Source organism: Onychomys torridus, chromosome 4 (assembly GCF_903995425.1).
Source record: "Onychomys torridus chromosome 4, mOncTor1.1, whole genome shotgun sequence".
NCBI classification, from domain to species: domain Eukaryota; kingdom Metazoa; phylum Chordata; class Mammalia; order Rodentia; family Cricetidae; genus Onychomys; species Onychomys torridus.
This window is the reverse complement of record NC_050446.1, coordinates 79,521,630-79,540,152: the sequence shown is the minus strand read 5'-3', so window position 1 is coordinate 79,540,152 and position 18,523 is coordinate 79,521,630. Positions and strand designations below refer to the sequence as shown.

The 18,523-nt window shown below is 40.3% G+C and overlaps 1 protein-coding gene and 1 non-coding gene across 2 annotated transcripts in view; one reads left to right on the top strand and one right to left on the bottom strand.

The window, feature by feature from the left end:
• Qser1 (glutamine and serine rich 1) overlaps positions 1 to 17,777 on the top strand; it is a 59,507-nt gene extending 41,730 nt beyond the window's left edge. Inside the window, exons 8-12 of the mRNA XM_036184941.1 lie at positions 7,431 to 7,568; positions 9,150 to 9,247; positions 12,626 to 12,778; positions 14,345 to 14,440; positions 16,616 to 17,777. Coding sequence (XP_036040834.1) covers positions 7,431 to 7,568; positions 9,150 to 9,247; positions 12,626 to 12,778; positions 14,345 to 14,440; positions 16,616 to 16,756 — 626 coding nt within the window. The 3' untranslated portion in view covers positions 16,757 to 17,777. The remainder of the gene's footprint in view (positions 1 to 7,430; positions 7,569 to 9,149; positions 9,248 to 12,625; positions 12,779 to 14,344; positions 14,441 to 16,615) is intronic.
• LOC118583352 lies at positions 7,934 to 8,039 on the bottom strand. Its single transcript, XR_004944923.1, has one exon. It is a non-coding gene; the product is annotated as a U6 spliceosomal RNA (small nuclear RNA).
• Positions 17,778 to 18,523: the final 746 nt, after the last annotated feature.

The following is an 18,523-nucleotide window of genomic DNA, read 5'->3' as shown; positions in this document are numbered from 1 at the left end:
CAAATCCTGTATGGTACACCTGTATTTATGCCAGAAGAGAAAAGGAAACAAATCTAGGACAAAACAATCCAATCTGTAATTGATTAGTACAATATGATAACATGATGTATCAAGTATATTTACCATTGTTTGCCATAGTAGAATTTACAACATGTACAATGCAAGAATACAAAGCACACATTCTATTAGCTCTGAAAACATGGAGTATAGTATGTGTTAGTTATTTGGTGCTCTTACCCCACGAGGAACATGTCCTAAAACACAACAGATCCACTGAAGAGTTTTTATTAAGATAGGAGAGAAAGAGACAGACATGAACAGGCCTGTGGGAAACACACGTGGTCAAGAGGAAAGTGAGAGAAGAGAACTGTGCAAAATGGCGCCAGCTTTATAAAGGGTGGGCCGTGCATGCGTACAGGAACTTCTGTGGCTACTCCACGTAGCCACGCATGTGCGTAGATTACATGGGTGCGCGCACTTTATGCAACCATGTAAAGCCATGGAGTCCTAGACACACAAGATGTTTTGACCTGGAAATGGCTATTTTGAACAGGAAATAACTAGAAGGTCCGCCAGGCAAGCCCAACCCTGTGGGCATATTGTGACTTCACATCGGTATGTACAGAAAATTAAAACAGTTCAGCAGAGGGCAGAGGTTGACAGACTGGCTTGATTGCTACCCAACTTTTGTGAATAATTTTATTGGAATACAGCCCCACAGATACTGTTTGGGAGTACATGATTTCATATTGTTGTTTTCCTGCTACAGTGAAAGTTTTGAGTTGTTGGTACAGAGACCATGTGACCAGAAAAAAATAACATATTCACCATATAACTCCTGTAGGTTTTTTGTTTGGTTGGTTGGTTTGTTGTTTTTTTTCAAGACAGAGTTTCTCTGTGTAGATCTAGATGTCCTGGAACTCGCTCTGTAGACCACGCTGGCATTGAACTCACAGAGATCCATTGCCTCTGCCTCCTGGCATTAAAGACAGGTGCCACCATTGCCTGGCTCACCATATGACACCATATGACTCTTAACAGGAAATTTTACTGACCATTATTCTTCTTAAATAAACGGTGAGCTAGGCAGTGGTGGTACATGCCTTTAATCCCAATACTTGGGAGGCAGAGGTAGGTAGATCTTTGTGATTTCAAGGCCAGCCTGGGCTACAGAGCAAGTTCCAGGACAGCCAATGTCCACAGAGAAACCTGTCTCAAAAAACAAACAGCCAGGGTGGTGGTGGCGCATGCCTTTAATCCCAGCACTCGGGAGGCAGAGCCAGACGGATCTCTGTGAGTTCGTGGCCAGCCTAGACTACCAAGTGAGTTCCAGGAAAGGCGCAAAGCTACACAGAGAAATCCTGTCTCAAAAACCAAAACAAAACAAAACAAAAACCAGAAACAAATAAACAAACCAACCTAAAATCTAATGGTGAAGGGAAAGGAAGGGCCGCCATCCCAGCCATCCTAAAGCTGCAATGCTTTGCTTCTCTGTAACAAAGGAGAGTGTTTGGAGAAACTTCATTAGGAAGCACCATGAGGAAATTAATTATTAGACCTAGTGTCAGGCAAAAATGCTATCGGAATCCAAGTAGTGGTGACAGGAATGGAGGGGAGACAATAGAAATTGAGCGTGTGTGATCTGTACTTAAATGAGGAATTAATTGGTTGTTGAGAATATAATTGAGAATTGATCTGTGTCATTGTCTGAGAGCTGTTTGTATTAGAATTAGAGCCATAATATATATATATATATATAAAATCCTCAGTATTAAAATCTGCTTTAAATGTTTTGTTTTGTTTTGAGACAGGGTCTCTGTGTAGTCTTGGTTGTCATGGAGCTCACTATGTAGGCAAAGCTATCTTGGAACTCACAAGTATCCTCCTGCCTTTGCCTCTTGAGTGTTGGGATTAAGGGCATGTGTGAGGTTTTTGTTGTTGTTATTGTTAGTTGTCCTCTGACCTCCACATGTGTGCAGTGACAAATATGCAATGTGTGCACACATACAAGATAAGTAAGTGTAAAGTAAATATTCAAGGTAGAAGCACACACACACACACACACACATATGGCATTATTTGTAGTTTTTGCAGTTAACAGTACTCATTGCTCAAAAAAAAAAAAAACAAAACAACAACAACATCAAGAACGTGATGGGGAAACCCACAGAGACAGCTGACTGCTGCTAGTTGGAGCTCACTGACTCTGGACTGACAGCTCAGGAACCTGCATGGGACCGAACTAGGTCCCTGAATGTGGGTGACAGTTGTGTGACTTGATCTGTTTGTGGGGTCCCTGGTAACAGGACCAGGACTTATCCTAGGTGCATGAACTGGCTTTTTGGAACCCATTCCCTGTGGTGGGATACCTTGCTCAGCCTTGATACAATGGGGAGGGGCTGGGCTCTCCTTCAACTTGGTATGCCAGACTTTGTTGACTGCCATGGGAGGCCTTACCCACTCTGAGGAGTGGATGGGGGTAGAGTGGGAGGGAGGTGAGGAGGCAGGAGAAGGGGAAGGAGGAGGAACTGGGGTTGGTATGTGAAATGGAAAAAAAATTAATAAATAAACATTTAATAAAAAAAAAGTACTCATTGCTTAGAATAGGAGGACTTGGGTTCTGATTTGTAATTATACAGATTTCTCAAGTAACAAGAACAAATTTTCTTAAGTAACATGGCAGACCACTAGGTGTCACTAGTTAAACATCATGTTTAGGATTTTTAAGTCCAATAATAGGGATTTATATGCTGATTCTATTTTCACATTGCATGCGTGCATGCATGTGTAAGTGTGCATATGCCATGGCACACATGTGGAGGTCCAGGGAGAATTCTGGGGGAATCAGTTCCCTCCTGCCATGTGGGATATGGGTCCAGGAATCACTCTAGTCATCAGGCTTAATAACAAGGGTCTTTACCCACTGAACTGTCCCACAAGCTTATAGTTGTTTTGTTGTTGTTGTTGTTGTTTTGAGACAGAGATTCTCTGTGTATTCTTAGCTGTTCTGGAACTTGCTATGTAGACCAGGCTGACTTCAAGCTCTCAGAGCTCTGCCTGCCTCTGCCTCCCAAGTGCTGAGATTAAAGGCATGCGCCACCACCTGGGCTGCATGATGGTAATTTTTAAATTCTTTCAGAATATTTTTATAGTTTTGAAGTACATTTCATTTAACAAATAAGCTCAGTCTATTTAGATTTACTAAGTAGCAATTAAATTTTAAAAATGTTTAAAATATTTTTTTGAATCGATTACTACTTATTAACACTGTGAGATTTTTTTTCATGTCTCTTGTACATTCGGTTTGTTACTATATGTGAATTTAGTTAAAGTCTAAAGATATCATGGCACCCGCAGGTATTGTTGAGAAGAGAATTTGAATTGCTTTTTCAGATACATATACTTGACATCTCAGCTTTTAAAAATTCTTTATTTATGTGTATGAGTGTTTACAGACATGTATGTATGTACACCATGTGTGTGCCTGCACCCACAGAGGTCCAAAGATGCATAGGATCCCCCCCAAACTGGAGTTATAGATGGTTATACATGACCCTGTAGGCACTGAGAACCAAACCCAGGTCCTCTAAAAGAGCAAGTGCTCTTAACCGCTTCGCCATCTCCAGCCCTGACAATGTTCTTGCTCTGCTGAACTCTGCTCATGCTTCGTTACATTAGTATCTGCTGGTTTGTCTTACTCTTCAAGTGCATGTTTCATCTATCATAGTCTCGTATATCCATTGTCATTGGAAATAGTGAGTGAGGGGACACTTAGTGAGGAAGTCCTTAAGAAAATTCATACAATTCCTTCTTTATATTTCACAAGTTGTGCTTAATATTTGTTCTTTTTAAGTGTGTGTTATTCAGTAGCATTAATTGCATTATTGTGGTACCGTCAGGATTACTTATTCCCATTACTCTTATCACCCCAAATGTATACTATACAAACAGTGGCTTTCCATTTTCTCCTACTCTAGTTGCTGGTAACCTCTAGCCCTGGCTGTCCTAGAACTCAATGTAGACCAGGCTGGCCTCAAACTCAGCGATCCACCTGCCTCTGCCTCCTGAGTGCTTGGAATAAAGGTGTGCACCACCACCAGTCAGCTCCATTACTTGCTTATTATTAAAATGGTTCCTCGTCTTTCTGTCATTAAATTTAGAATTTCTTGATATTAGTCCCTGGATTGAATATGTTTTCAAGACAGGGTCTCTGTATGTAGTCCAAGCTGACTTACAATGCCCTATTTTGTTCAAGATGGCCTTGAATTCCTGATCCTCAATTGTGTGATTTCTATGTGCTTTGCTTCATTCTGAGTTTTTAACCTTTATTACCTGTATGATTAAAAATAACTTCCCATTCTGTAGGTGTCTTTTTAAATCACTTAAATCTGATGGAGCCCAACTTACTGCTTCTGTTTCTTGTGCTCTTGTCATGGTCAAAATCCTTTGCTAAATCCAAGGAAATCAAGGTTTAAAATCTATTGTATTTTTCTTTGAGTTCTGTGGTTTTAGGTCTTATACTTAGGTTCTGTTTTGTTTTAGAATATTTACAAAGTGTAACATTCAGCAGGGGTGGAGGTATGGCTTATTAGTAGAGCATTTGCCTGGCATGCATGGGACCTTGAGTTCAATAATCAATACTGAAAAGTAAATCATTGATTTCACTACTGATATCATCAGTAAGGCCTTCAAATATTGTGAAGCTGTCCAGCTTACAATAGTAGATTCAAGTTTTCTAGAAATCTAAATTTTACTTGGAATCATCTGAATTTTATCATTGGCTAGTAGTGTCACTTTTTAGGGTTTTCTTTTGGTTTTGTTGTTTGTTTTTGAGACAAGATCTCACTGTGTAGTCCTGGCTGTCCTGAACTCATTATGTAGACCAGGCTGGCCTCAAACTCGCAGAGATCTACCAGCCTCTGCCTCCCAAGTGCTGGGTTTAAAGGTGCAAGCCACCATGCCTAACCTGGTTTTCCGGTTTTTTTGTTTGTTTGTTTGTTTGTTTGTCTGTTTGTTTGTTTAAAGACTTATTTATTATGTATATAGTGTTCTGCCTGCAGGCCAGAAGAAAGCACCAGGTCTCATTACAGATGGTTTTGAGCCACTATGTGGTTGTTGGGGATTGAACTCAGGACCTCTGAAACAGCAGCAAGTGCTTCTAACCTCTGAGCCATCTCTTCAGCACCGGGTTTTTGTTTGTTTTTTGATTGTTTGTTTGTTTGAGACAGGATTCCCTGGCTAGCTTTCAACTGACAGAGAAATGCTTACCTCTCCCTACTGAACGTCAGGATTGAAGACTTGTACCACCATAATTGGAGTTTATTATTGTTAGTTATTATGTGTAGTATGTGTGTGTGTGTGTGTGTGTGTGTGTGTTTCTAAATGTGGATTTGAGTTTCTGCATTTAAGTACAGTGCCTGTAGAGGTCAGAAGGGCACACTAAATCCTCTGGAACTGAAGTTACAGGCAGCTGTGACCTGCTTACTATGGATGCTGTGAACCAAATTTGCATCGTTTTTCCAGGAACAGTATGTGCTCTTAATCACTGAGCCATCTCTCCAGTCTCCAGTTTTTTGTCTTGTTTTAAGTTTTTTTTTTTTTTTTTTTTTTTTTTTCGAGATAGGGTTTCTCTGTGTAGCCTTGCGCCTTTCCTGGATCTCGCTCTGTAGACCAGGCTGGCCTTGAATTCACAAAGATCCGCCTGGCTCTGCCTCCCGAGTGCTGGGATTAAAGGCGTGCGCCACCACTGCCAGGCCTAGATTTTTGTTTTATGTGTATGAGTGTTTTGTCTGAGGCCAGAAGAGGATGTCAGATCCCTTGGACTTTGAGTTCTACTTGGAAACTTTGGAAGAGCATCTTGACTGCTGAGCCATCTCTCCAGTTCTGGACTTTCTTGAACTCTAGACCAGGCTGGCCCTGAATTCACAGAGATCAACCTGCCTCTTCTCTCTCCCTCCCTCAGCCCCGAGTGCTGGGATTAAAGGCATGTGCCAACGACTGCCCAGCTGTTTGGTTTCTTAACAAGAGTCTTACTATGTAGCCTTAGCTGGCTGGAACTTAAAGCAGATTAGGTTGGCCTTGAATTTATAGAGCTCATCCTGCCTCTTCCTGACTTCACTATGCCAACTCTTGGCTTCTTTACTAGACATAGAGAAGTCATTGAGTTGTAAGAGGTCTAAGGTGTGGGATGTCAAAAGAGAAACCGGCTCTTATGTGGCCTGTGTGTCAGATGCTACAGTGGTACCAAGCCTCACAATCACCTGGGCAGCTTTTTGTAAGTGTACCCTTTAACACTGTTCTTAACTCCACCACAAGCAAAGGTTCTGTTTGAGAAAGCTCCCAGTCCAGGCTTTGTCTGTATTACCAGCTCTGCAGTTCTGGCCTGGTGACACAGACCTATAAGCTCAGCACTTTCGAGGTTAATGCTTTTGAAGACTGCCGAGGGCAAAACCCTGAATCACCACAACAAAACGAGCTCTGCAGTGATTGTCTCTTATGTGGGAACCAGGTAAACTTGGTAAATTGCTGATGATGACCTTGAACTCCTGATCTTCCTGCCTCACCTGCCACAACTGTTCATCTGGGATGTTTCTGTCTGTGTCTATGCTTATGTGTCTTTGCACAGTCATGTGTGTTGATACATATGCACATATGTAGACCAGAGATTGGTGTCTGCTGCCTTCTGTTCTTTATCCACTTACTTTTTGAGACAGGATTTCTCATTGATTCTGGAGTATGATGATTGGGCAAGACTGGCTGGCCAACAAACTCCAAGGATCCTCCTCTCTCCACCTTCCCACCCTGGGAATTAGAAGTGTGTGCCAATCACAATGGGCTTTTGCTTGTTGTTTTGGTTTGGTGTTTTGTTTTTGTTGTTGTTATTGTTGTTGTTTTGAGGCAAGGTTTCTCTGTGTAGCCCTGGCTGTCCTGGAACTCCCTGTGTAGACCAGGCTGGCCTCAAACTCACAGAGATCCGCCTGCCTCTGCCTTCCGATTGTTGGGATTAAAGGTGTGTGCCACAGCCTCCTGGCTCACACTTAGCTTTTTAATGTGGGTAACTGGGGATCTGAATTCAGATCTTTATGGCTAGCACTTTACTGACCGAGGTATCTCCCCAACACTGCCTGGGTTGTCTCTAAACAAAGAATCAGGAAGACTTAAATTAGAAAAACTGCCTGGGCAGCGGTGGCGCACGTCTTTAATCCCAGCACTCAAGAGTCAGAGCCAGGCAGATCTCTGGTCTGCAGAGCAAGATCCAGGACAGGCACCAAAACAACAGAGAAACCTTGTCTCAACCTCCCCCATCACCCCCAGAAAAAATAGAAGAAATGGTATCTCCAGTCTTGTTTAGAGGGTACTGCTATAAAGAAAAATAATGTTAAAATTGTCAGGAAGGAAGAATTTAGTATCTTATCTCTTATTCGTCCTAGAATTGGACCCTCCGGCCCCCTTTGTCACTCGTTTTCTGAACACAAGAGCAATGAAGGAGACTTTCAAGAGTTACATGGAATTGCTTGTTAGCATTGCTCTGGATCCAGACACTATGCAAGCCCTAGAAAAGAGCAACGGTATGGCCTGCTAAGGAGCACATTCAAAAGTTCTTTGTTTAAGTGAATTTTCTCACTGTCGTCTCTTTTGTTTTGTTATTTATTATTGGGGTTTTGTGTTTGTTTATTTTAAAATGTCTTATTCTATAGACAAGGCTGGCCTTGAACTCACAGGGAACCACATTCCTGTGCCTCCCAAGTGCCAAGTACTTTATATTCCACCACACATGACATTTTCCCCCCAATGCTTGCCTGTTACTTACTTATATATTATGTTATGGCATATGTAATGCCAGTACTATACTGGGAAATTAACAGTCTAATAACCTCAGGTATTTAGTACAATATCGAAAATGATTTATTTGTTACCGTTGTATTTTTTTTTTTTAAATATGGAACACTTCACGAATTTGCGTGTCATCCTTGCGCAGGGGCCATGCTAATCTTCTCTGTATCGTTCAATTTTAGTCTATGTGCTGCCGAAGCCAGCACGACCGTTGTATTTTGATTCTCCCCCTTTGTGTTTTTTTTGGGGGGGGGTTAAGACAGGGTTACAAGAGTAAGCCACCACACCCGTCCCCTTTTCTAAACATAACAATTTTAACTCATGTTTGACAATGGGTTGTAATAATTTTTCTTTCCCTACTTTGGCTTTGCCCAAAATCACAGTGAATGGAGAATGTCTCAGCTAGGTGTGGTGGTGCGCACCTTTAATCTCAGCATTCAGGAGTAAGAGGCAGGTGGATCTCTGTGAGTTCTAGACCAGCCTGGTCTAGATATTTAGTTCAGGCCAGCTAGAGTTACATAGTATGACCCAATCTCAAACCAACCAAGGAAATCTCTGAGTGGGGTTGTAGTTAATGGTAAGGCACTTACCTAACTAGTGTGTGCAAGGCCTGGCCTCATCTCTAGTACTAGCCAGAAAAACAAGTCTTGTTCATACTCTGTTTTATACTCAGAATTTATAGAATTTTAGAGTTTGTATTTTGTAGTATTACTATTGTTAGATAATAAATGAAGTTGAGGGGATTAATCATCTTTCTAATGGTCATCCTTTCGTTTTAACTGAGCTAAGGTGCCAGGGGTGGTGATGTACACATGTAACCCTGGCCCTTGAGAGGCTCCACAGGTGGAATGAAGCTGACCTTGTCTTTATACCTGCTTCTATGTGCGCTACATAATGAGACCTTGTCTCAAAAAAATAGGGAAAGAAAAAAGATGCAAGACTTTGGCTACACTTGCTATGATGAAATCTACTTTGCAGGCTGACCTCTGTTCTGAAAGCTAATTGACGAGTCTTTTCTCATTTTGGTTTTTGTTTTGAGACAGGGTTTCTCTGTGTAGCCCTGGCTGTCCTAGATCTCACTGTGTACACCAGGCTGGCCTTGAACTCACAGAGATCTGCCTGTCTCTGCCTCCTAACTGCTGGGATTAAAGGTTTGTACACCACCACTGCCTGGCAAAAGCCTGTTTCTTAAAAGCTGCATTTTACATAAGCCAGTGAATTTAATGTGTTCTAATATATAGATGGTTTAAGAAAAAAAAAATGGGTGTTAGCAAACACTTATGTTGATAGTTTATCCTTTTGAAATGTTATTTCAGATGAGCTACTTTTACCACATATGAAAAAAATAGATGGAATGCTGAATGATAACCGGAAAAGACTTCTTGTGAATCTTCATTTGGATCAGCCATTCAAGGTACTTCCCCTTGGTGATGTGTCAGCAAACCTCAAGAACTGTCAGTCCCAAACAAGTAGAAAGAAAAATGCATTAAAGTAATACTGTTTTTTGGTTTTGGTTTGTTTGGTTGGTTTTGGTTTTGTTTTGTTGTTTTTGTTTTTGTTTTTCTCTAGAGCTGGGAATTGAACCTAGGACCTCATGCATGCTAGGCAAGTGCTCTGCCATTGCACTACACTACCAGCACCACAGTAATTTTTATTTATTTTTAATGTAACAAGATTTGTTGTTTATTTATTATGAGTTTGTTTAGCATGTTTTTAGCTTTTTTTTATTTTTTATTTTTTATTTTTTTTTTATTATTATTATTATTTTTGTTTTGTTTTGTTTTTTCAAGACAGGGTTTCTCTGTGCAGTTGTGGTGCCTGTCCTGCATCTCGTTCTGTAGCCCAGGCTGACCTCAAACTCACAGAGATCCACCCGGCTCTGCCTCCAAGTGCTAGGATAGGTGTGTGCCACCACTGTCCAGCTAGTCATTTATATATAACATTCCTCCTATAATTGTTTTTCATGTTTCCCAGAAGTAATTCTCTTCAACTGCCATGTTCAAGTCTTGTATTCCTTTTATATCTTTTTTTTTTCAAAGGCGTATTTTTATTTTCTGTGTGTGGATGAGTGTTTTGCTTGCATGTACTTCCCATACAGTGTACATGCAATCTTCTCATGACTTACACATTCTGGGCTGGAGAGATGACTCCGCAGAGAAGAATGTGCGCTGCTCTTACAGAGGACGCAGGTTGGATTCCAGGCCCTCTTCTGCTATACACGTGATTCACAGATAGACATTCAGGCAAAATACTCATACATAAAATAATAAAATAAGCCTAAAAAATAATTTTAAAATATTTTTAACTTATATATAATGTTTATAATTAAAGATTAGCTGGGTGTGTAGGAACATATCTATAATCCCAACACTTGGAAAGTGGAGGCAGAAATATGAGGAATTCTAGTTTTTAATGTTAATGCATCTTAAAAATATAAGTTTGTGCCAGGCGGTTGTGGCGCACGCCTGTAATCCCAGCACTCTGGAGGCAGAGGCAGGTGGATCTCTGTAAGTTCAAGGCCAGCCTGGTCTACAGAGCTAGTCCAGGACAGGCTCCAAAGCTACAGAGAAACCCTGTCTTGAAAAACCAAAAAAAAAAAAAAGTTTGTACTTTTGTTACCAGAAATACAGAATTGTAAGATAATCTGAATTCAGAAAACTTATCATAAAAGCTACTCAGTCCAGAAGACTTCCCAGATTTCCTTTTTAATGTGTAACATCTAGAACTATTGATTATGTGTACTAAGGCAAAGTTCGTTTTTGTTTTCCATTGATGGTATTGTATGTGTTTGTAACTAAGTTAAGTTGTTTTCCATTGATGGTATTGTATGTGTTTGTAACAAAGTTAAGTTGTTTTCCATTGATGGTATTGTATGTGTTTGTAACAAAGTTAAGATTTTTTGAAATGCTTCAAAAAGAACATTAAGAAAAAAATGTTTTCTTTAGAAGTAATTAGCACCATCAGAACAAGGTGTAGCATACCTGTAAGTTCAGCATTCAGAGGTTGAGGCAGGAGGATGACCGTGAGTTCCAGGCCAGGTTAATAAGATTTTATCTCAAAAACAAACAAAAACTAATCTAAACAAAAGAAATTTGTACTATAGAGGAGGGGTATATAGTTCAGTGAGTGGTAGAATGCTTGCCTAAAACACATAAGGTCTCAGGTTCAGTGCTCTATACAGCCCCCACATAGAGCAAAGATCACAGAATATTTTCTTCCTCTTGCTGTGATAAACTTGGTGACTGTTTAATTTAGATTTATCTACCTTTTATGTTTATGGGTGTTTTACTTGTATGTAAGTGCCCTCAGAGGTCATAAGACAGTGTCTGATCCCACTAGAACTGCAGCTACAAACCATTGTAAGCTTCCATGTGGGTGCTAGGAAGCAAACCTGGTCCTCTGCAACAGTAGTGTTGAACCACTGACACATCTCAAAGTATGTCCTAAAGCCTTCTACAGTTAGTAGCACTCTGTCTTTACCCTTCAGGATGTTTAGCATCTTGTCCTCATTGAAAAGTTTTCTCCTTTTATCTCCAGTGACCTAGTGGCACTAGTTTTCAAACTTGCAATCTGTTTTTAGACTTTAAATTCTGCTTGTTGTAACTGGCAATTCTAGACCCAGAATGATTTAAATAGGGTATATTGAAGTGCAAAGCACCAGTGTATCTGATAAAAGCCCAAGTAACGTTAGGAAGGAGGGTGGTAGAAATTTATGGAGGCTCTTCAGTAGATATGCCAAAAGTTTTGTTATGTTTATCAAATGACAGTCCCTGTTACATATAGGCCTAAGAACACAATTTTCATTAGTTTTTTAAATGTACTCTTTTCAGGCTCATAATACCTGTTTGAGGAAACTGGAAGTCTGGAAGAGAACAGTGAAACTGACCCATAAATGTAACAGCAGCACTTTTAACTCTTTGGTTTTTCGAGACAAGGTTTCCTTGTGTAGCTTTGCACCTTTCCTGGAACTCACTCTGTAGCCCAGGCTGGCCTCGAACTCACAGAGATCCGCCTGCCTCTGCTTCCCAAGTACTGGAATTAAAGGTGTGCGCCACCACTCTTAATGCATAAAAATCCATGCTGCTGCTAGCTAAATCTGATTTTAGAAAACTGTGGTCAAAGTCATCACATTTGTCTACAGGGATCCTTCTGTTATTGCAGGTAGCTTTTCAGGTCACAGTGACTTACGAAGCATGTAAGTCAGTGGATTTTAAAGACTAGACTAGGAATGGTCCTCCCCTGTGGCCAGTGTACCATCAGTGGCGGCTCCCTGTCTATGGTCAGAACACCATCAAACACTGCTCCAAGATCTTTTCACACAAGCGCTTTCTGTGCAGCCCACGGAAGCCCAGGAGTGCAACAGGAAACACAGCAGTGCTTCTTACTGTCTTGTCCTCATCCTCATCCAGAGTCTGATGACTTCCCTGGTTTGCCTCGTTCACGCTACTAGTCAAGGTGGAAGTGGTATTTTAAGAAGTGCATATATCCCTATTTTCCTTATTTCACAGTCAAAGAAGCATTGCTGGTAATAACTCAGGAGTTCCTTCAGCATAATGTGCTGTTGCTCAAAAACAAATCAGGCCATATAATTAGATTCAAGAAATGGGGAGACAAAATCCTTACTCTGTGGGAAGAGGTTCAAAGAATTTGTAACTACATCCCACTGTGATTTTGCCCATTTGTTTTTGTGTGTGCTTGTGTGTGTGTGTGTGTGTGTGTGTGAATTTTGAATGACTGGAAATTGCAGTTAGTTTTCTTCTGATGTCAGTTATTATCCTTCATTATTTTAAAGAATGCTTTGGAAAGTTTTCCTGAACTAACAATTATTACTCGAGACTCTAAAGCAAAAAGCGGAGGATCTGCTATTTCTAAAATAAAAATGAATGGCAAAGCTTATAATAAGAAAACTCTAAGGACTTCTAAAACAACCACTAAGTCTGCACAGGTAAGTACATAATAGCTTATGAGTGTATCCCTTTCCAGTTAGCACAGCTCCCATGACACCATTGACACTAGCAAATGTGCTGTCTGGAAGGGTCGTCTGGGGGGAATAAGCAGCTGCACTCTGAGGAGGGGACTCTGTTGTTTCTCCTGTGTGTGCCTGGAACTGTACCCAGCAGTAGTGAGTGCTCACAGAGTTTATAAGATAGACTAATAAGGGAGATCATCCCATGTTTAAGTTTATATGGTCACATAGAATTTTAAAACAAGGCCCTGGGTTCAATCCTCAGCTATGGCAATAAATAAACAAACAATTTTTTTTTTTTTTTTTTTTTTTTTAAGAAAAAAAAAAAAAGCAATCCCAAGGACCGGATGCTGTGTTATACACCTTTAATCTCAGAGAGAGGCAGTGGGATCTCTATGAGTTCTAGGACAACCAGGGTTATGTAGAGAGATCCTGTCTCAGAAACAAACAAACAAACAAAAACAAAAAAACTGTGGTATTTAGTATTTTTCTTTCTTTTTCTGAGATAACGTCTCACCAGGATATTCTGGACCCTGGAACTTGTTATATAAACCAGGCTGGCTTTAAACTCATAGATCCACCTGCTTCTGGAATGCTAGGATTAAAATCATATGCATGATTCTTGGTTTAAACTTACTTACTTTTTGCAAAGAAGAGATAGATCCATTGATGTCTCTCAGACAACTACAACAAAACACTTTGTGTATTTATAGTGTAACAAATACAGTTACAGTACTAGAGGACTAGAGACATGGCTCAGTCACACCTATATACATAGTCAAAAATAGTAACTCTAAAGAGCTATGGGTATCATAATAAATCCATGCTTTCAAATAATTTTTATTTAGTGTATAAGGACAGAATGATATACATAACAATAAACCCAAAGTTGTCTAAGTTGTAGGTTGATTAAAAAAATGTTGGAACTAGTGTGGGGTGGATGTTGTGGGTCAATTTGTATTGGGCCATTCCTTTCTTGTCAGAAATTAATGTTACTTAAATATTTAAGTCTAGCCTAGAGGAAGAGCATGAAAGACTATGTAATACGCCACCAGCCACATTTATCTCTGAAGCCATAATAGAAATCTTTTATTATGCATCTAAAATGGTAGTTACTGGTTACATTTACATGCTGTACTTGGGAGGCAGATGGCAGGAGGATCCGGTTCAAGGCCATCCTCAGCCTCATGGGCCCAATTTGAAGAAAGAGACAGAGATCCTGTAACCCCAGCACTAGGAAGGCAGAGGCAGGTGGAGCTGAGTCTCGGGCAGCCAGAGCTGCTGAGTAAGATCCTGCTCAACAAAAGAAAAAGCTGTTTCTATTTAGAGTTCTCTCTAGTTGCTAGTTTTCCAAATAACATGTACTCATAACATGATGAAGGATGAATTAAAATACAGTTTATATTTAAGCTCTTCCTATGTATATTAAGAGAGCCTCATACCTAGCTATATAAGTCATTTTCCAGGTTGTCATTCGACTTTGGATCTAGTATTCTTAGCTCTGTTGTTACATGAAAAGTACCTGTAAACTTCTTTCTTTTTTAGGAGTTTGCTGTTGATCCAGAGAAAATACAGTTATATTCATTATATCATTCACTCCATCATTATAAATACCATGTTTATCTAATATGTAAGAATGAGGTAATTGCTTTTTTTTTTAATTTTTTTAAAATGAAATATGTTTTTCTGAATTTTCTATTTGTTTGTGTTTTGTTTTTTGTTGGTTTGCTTTGGTTTTGTGTTTTTGAGACAGGGTCTCTCTGTGTATTGCTGGCTGCGATGGAACTCACTTTGTAGCCCAGGCTGGCCTCAAACTCTGCCTGGCTCTGCCTCCCGAGTGCTGGGTTTAAAAGCTTGTGCCACCACCACCTAGCATCTGAATTTTCTTAGAGATTCTAATTACAGTGTTTGTGGATGCTTTAAAAAGAATTATGTGTGTGCACTTACTTGCCTGTATTCTTTTGTAAGTAATGACTAGATTTGAGTTTCTCTGCTCTTGATACTCATATGCAGGAAAGCCTCCTCACTTGATAGATATAACTGGCAGTATTTTTGTTTGTTTGTTTATTTGTTTTTCTAGACAGGGTTTCTCTGTGTAGTTTTGGTACCTGTCCTGGAGCTCCTGCTGTAGCCCAGGCTGGCCTCGAACTCACAGAGATTCACCTGGCTCTGCCTCCCCAAGTGCTGGGATTAAAGGTGTGCGCTACCACAACTGGCAACTGGCAGTATTTTTAAGATGCTAGCATTTGATTACAGTTTCATAATACATGGTGTTTTGAGCCGAGCATAGTAGCACAAGCCTTTAATCCCAGCACTGGAAGGCTGAGGCAGATGAGTCTCTGTGAGTTCAAGGACAGCCTGGTCTACAGAGCAAGTTCTGTGACAACCAGGGCTACACAAAGAAACCCTGTCTCAAAAAGTGGGGAGGGTGTGAGAAATGAAGGTTAGAACTACAACTTTTTCAGTGTTACAAATTTTGAGATGGAAAGGTTATGTGTGGCATCAGCAGAGGTTTGTTTTTTGTTTTTCTCGAGATAGGATTTCTCTGTGTAGACCTGGCTGTCCTGGAACTCACTCTGTAGTCCAAGTTGGTCTCAAACTCACAGAGATCCACCTGCCTCTGCCTCCCAAGTGCTGGGATTACAGGCGTGCGCCACCACTGCCCGGCTTCTAAAATTTGTTTTTATTTTGTGTGTTTAAGGGTTTTGCCTGTATGTTTGTATGTGCACCATGTTTGTAGTGTGTCTTCAGAGGTCAGAAGAGGGTGCATAGGATCCTCTGGAACTAGAGTACAGAGACAGGTGTGAGCCACCATGTGGATGCTGGGAACAAAATCCAGGTCTTCAAGAACAGCAACTGCTCTTAACTGCTGAGTCCTCTCCAGCCCCACAGTGCTGGGTTTTATAATTACCGGATTAAATTAGCACAGAGCTGTACCTGATGTGTTAGGCAACAGCCTCAGATAGAAGATGTTCCTAAGTCTAAAGGAGAAAGCAAAAATGGTGATGCAAACTATGTTGACTATTTTTATAGTAGTCTGAGATAGAGTTGACATCAGTATTTGTCATAGGGGCTGGAGACAGCTCAGCGGTTTATAGCACCAGCTGCTCTGGAGACCTGGGTTCGATTCGTAGCACCCATGTGGTGGTGGCTTATAACCATCTGTAACTCCTGTTCCAAGAAATCTGACACCCTCTTATGGCCTCTGTAGGCATTTTATATAAAACCGTATGTATCATTGCTTTTTAATATATATAGTTGGGAGGAATTAAGGAAAGCATGAAGCACTTTACCCAGACTTTTACCCGCCCCGCGGAGCCAAGATAACGGGTTGATTTCATCAAAACATATCTGACATCATCATTTGCTATGGCTGGGAATAAGGATGGGTGAAAAAGATAGTCCAAAAGTTGGTTCATGCCTTTAATCCTAACAGTTAGAAGGCAAAGGTAGGTAGATCACTGAGTTCAAAGCCTGGTCTATATAGTGAGTTCTGGGTCGGCCAAGACTATATATGTAAGGCTGTATCACTTTAATAATAATAATAGGCTGGAGAGAAGGCTCAATGGTTAAGAGCACTGGCTGCTCTTCCAGAGAACCCCAGATTTGCTTCCCAGCTCACTCCTATTTGATGGCATCTTATACCTGTCTGTAATTCTGGGTCCAGGGTTTCCAGCTCCTTCACATAGACATACATGCAGGCAGTATACCAATGTGCATAAAAATAAATAAAGGTGCATTAATAAGACCTTAGCATTTAAGTCTAAAAAAAGTGGTCTATGTAAACTAATGCAACAACTTATTTCTTTATTTTAGATATCGTCTGTGCAGAAAAAAAATGAAGATTTAGGACAGGAAGAAATTGTTCAACTTTGTATGAAAAATGTAAAGTGGGTGGAGGATCTATTTGAAAAATTTGGAGAACTTCTAAATCATGTACAACAGAAATGTTCCTAACATTTCCACAAAATCCCACCTTTTTATAGCACTAATGAAATGTCATAGTGTCACAGATAATCAAATCTTCCAGCAGTGGTCTCTTGCAGACATGCCCAGTACCATAGGGAACTTGGACCAGGACCTTTGCTGAGGACAGTGGTGCTGCCACCAAAGCCGGTCCTTTTATCTTAATGAATGAGTTTTCTAGTTTTTAAACTGTGGGGTGACTGAGTTCTTTATCTTCAGAGACATCTCTTGACAAATGATAAAGCATGCACTAAGTATAATTTGATTGCTAGAGAAATAACATTGAAGTGACCTGACTCCCCCATGACTGGTGTCAGAACAAAAGAGGTGGCAGAAAGCATCCGCCTGGTCACAATGTTCAGAGTATTGTACATTGTGTAGACGAGTCTGGTGTGTGTGACATCCTGTGTGAGAATGTCTTCAGTTTAAACCGTGGAACTCAGAAGCTGCATTCTGCTCTATGGAGTCCTTTAACATGTCCAGGAAACTGGGCATGGAACTGTGCAATTCTGTGACTGCTTTTTGTGTCAAGTTCTATTGTGATGAAAAAAGGTGACATACTATATTCCCTGTTTTAATGAAAAGTATTTTTGTTTATAATGTGTTTGTTCCTTTGGAAAATTTTCAATTGTACATTTTATTTTACTAATAGTTGTATTTTTCACAAAGGAAATGTGGTTTTAATTTTTCTATCCATACTTCATTGTTTCCAGTAAACCCTGTGTAGAAACATGTCATTTGCGTTGTAGATTCTGTCTGGAGGTGGCCATTTTTTGTTTTGCCCTGTTGTTATTCAGAATATTCATTTGGTGCTAGAATTAGTTTAGCTTTATAAACAGGACTGTGTGAAACACTGCACTAATTTCATATTTCATGAAATAAATTTCTTACCAAACTAGCACTTGATTTATACTGATTTGTCAAAGTGAAAATTAACTACTGGCGGGTGTAGTAGTGCACGTCTTTCATCCCAGCACATGGGAGGCAGAGGCAGGTGGCTCTCTGAGCTCCAGGCCAGCCTGTTGAGTTCAAGGCCAGCTGGTTCTACATGGTGAGCTCCAGGACAGCCAGAGCTACATACTAAGTCCTTGTCCCAAAAACAAACAAGCAAACAAAAACTTAACTAGTGATACATTCTGATGACCCTCTGGGTAAAGGCACTTGCAGCCAAGCCTGACAAATGGAGTTTGATTCCCAAGACCCACACTGTGGAAGAAGAGAACCAACTTCTGTGAGTCACGTCCCCATGCACACTCATGCACACAAAAACTGATTAATAAGACGGTATGCAGTGTTACACACAGCTTTCCTAGCTCTCAGAACTGGAAGTGGAGTTCTCCTTTGGTGCCTTTAACCTTTAGCACACTAGTGTAGCTTTCTTAAATTTGACAGCATTTCAAGTGGTTTAGCTAAGACAGTGAATGTCTTAGGTTCAACATGACCTTGCCTTGTTTTTTTGTTGCTAACAGGATGCCTTGTTTGTGAAGATTTAATAGTGTCATTCTAAAGGATCGTCATTTTTTAGGATTCTAAAGAAGTAAAACATCATACCTTTGTTTATTTTACCACCATTTAGTGCCTTACTCCTTGTCTAGAAAGCAGTGTTACTGTCCAAATAAGACAGACTTACATGGATAAGCCTGTTGTCCTGGTTTGAGAACAGGCAGTAAACTGACAAGAGTCGAAGTTAACATGCCACTTGATTTAAGAATAAAACACTTGTTACATTGGGTGAAAATGAGCATGAGTTACGCTAAC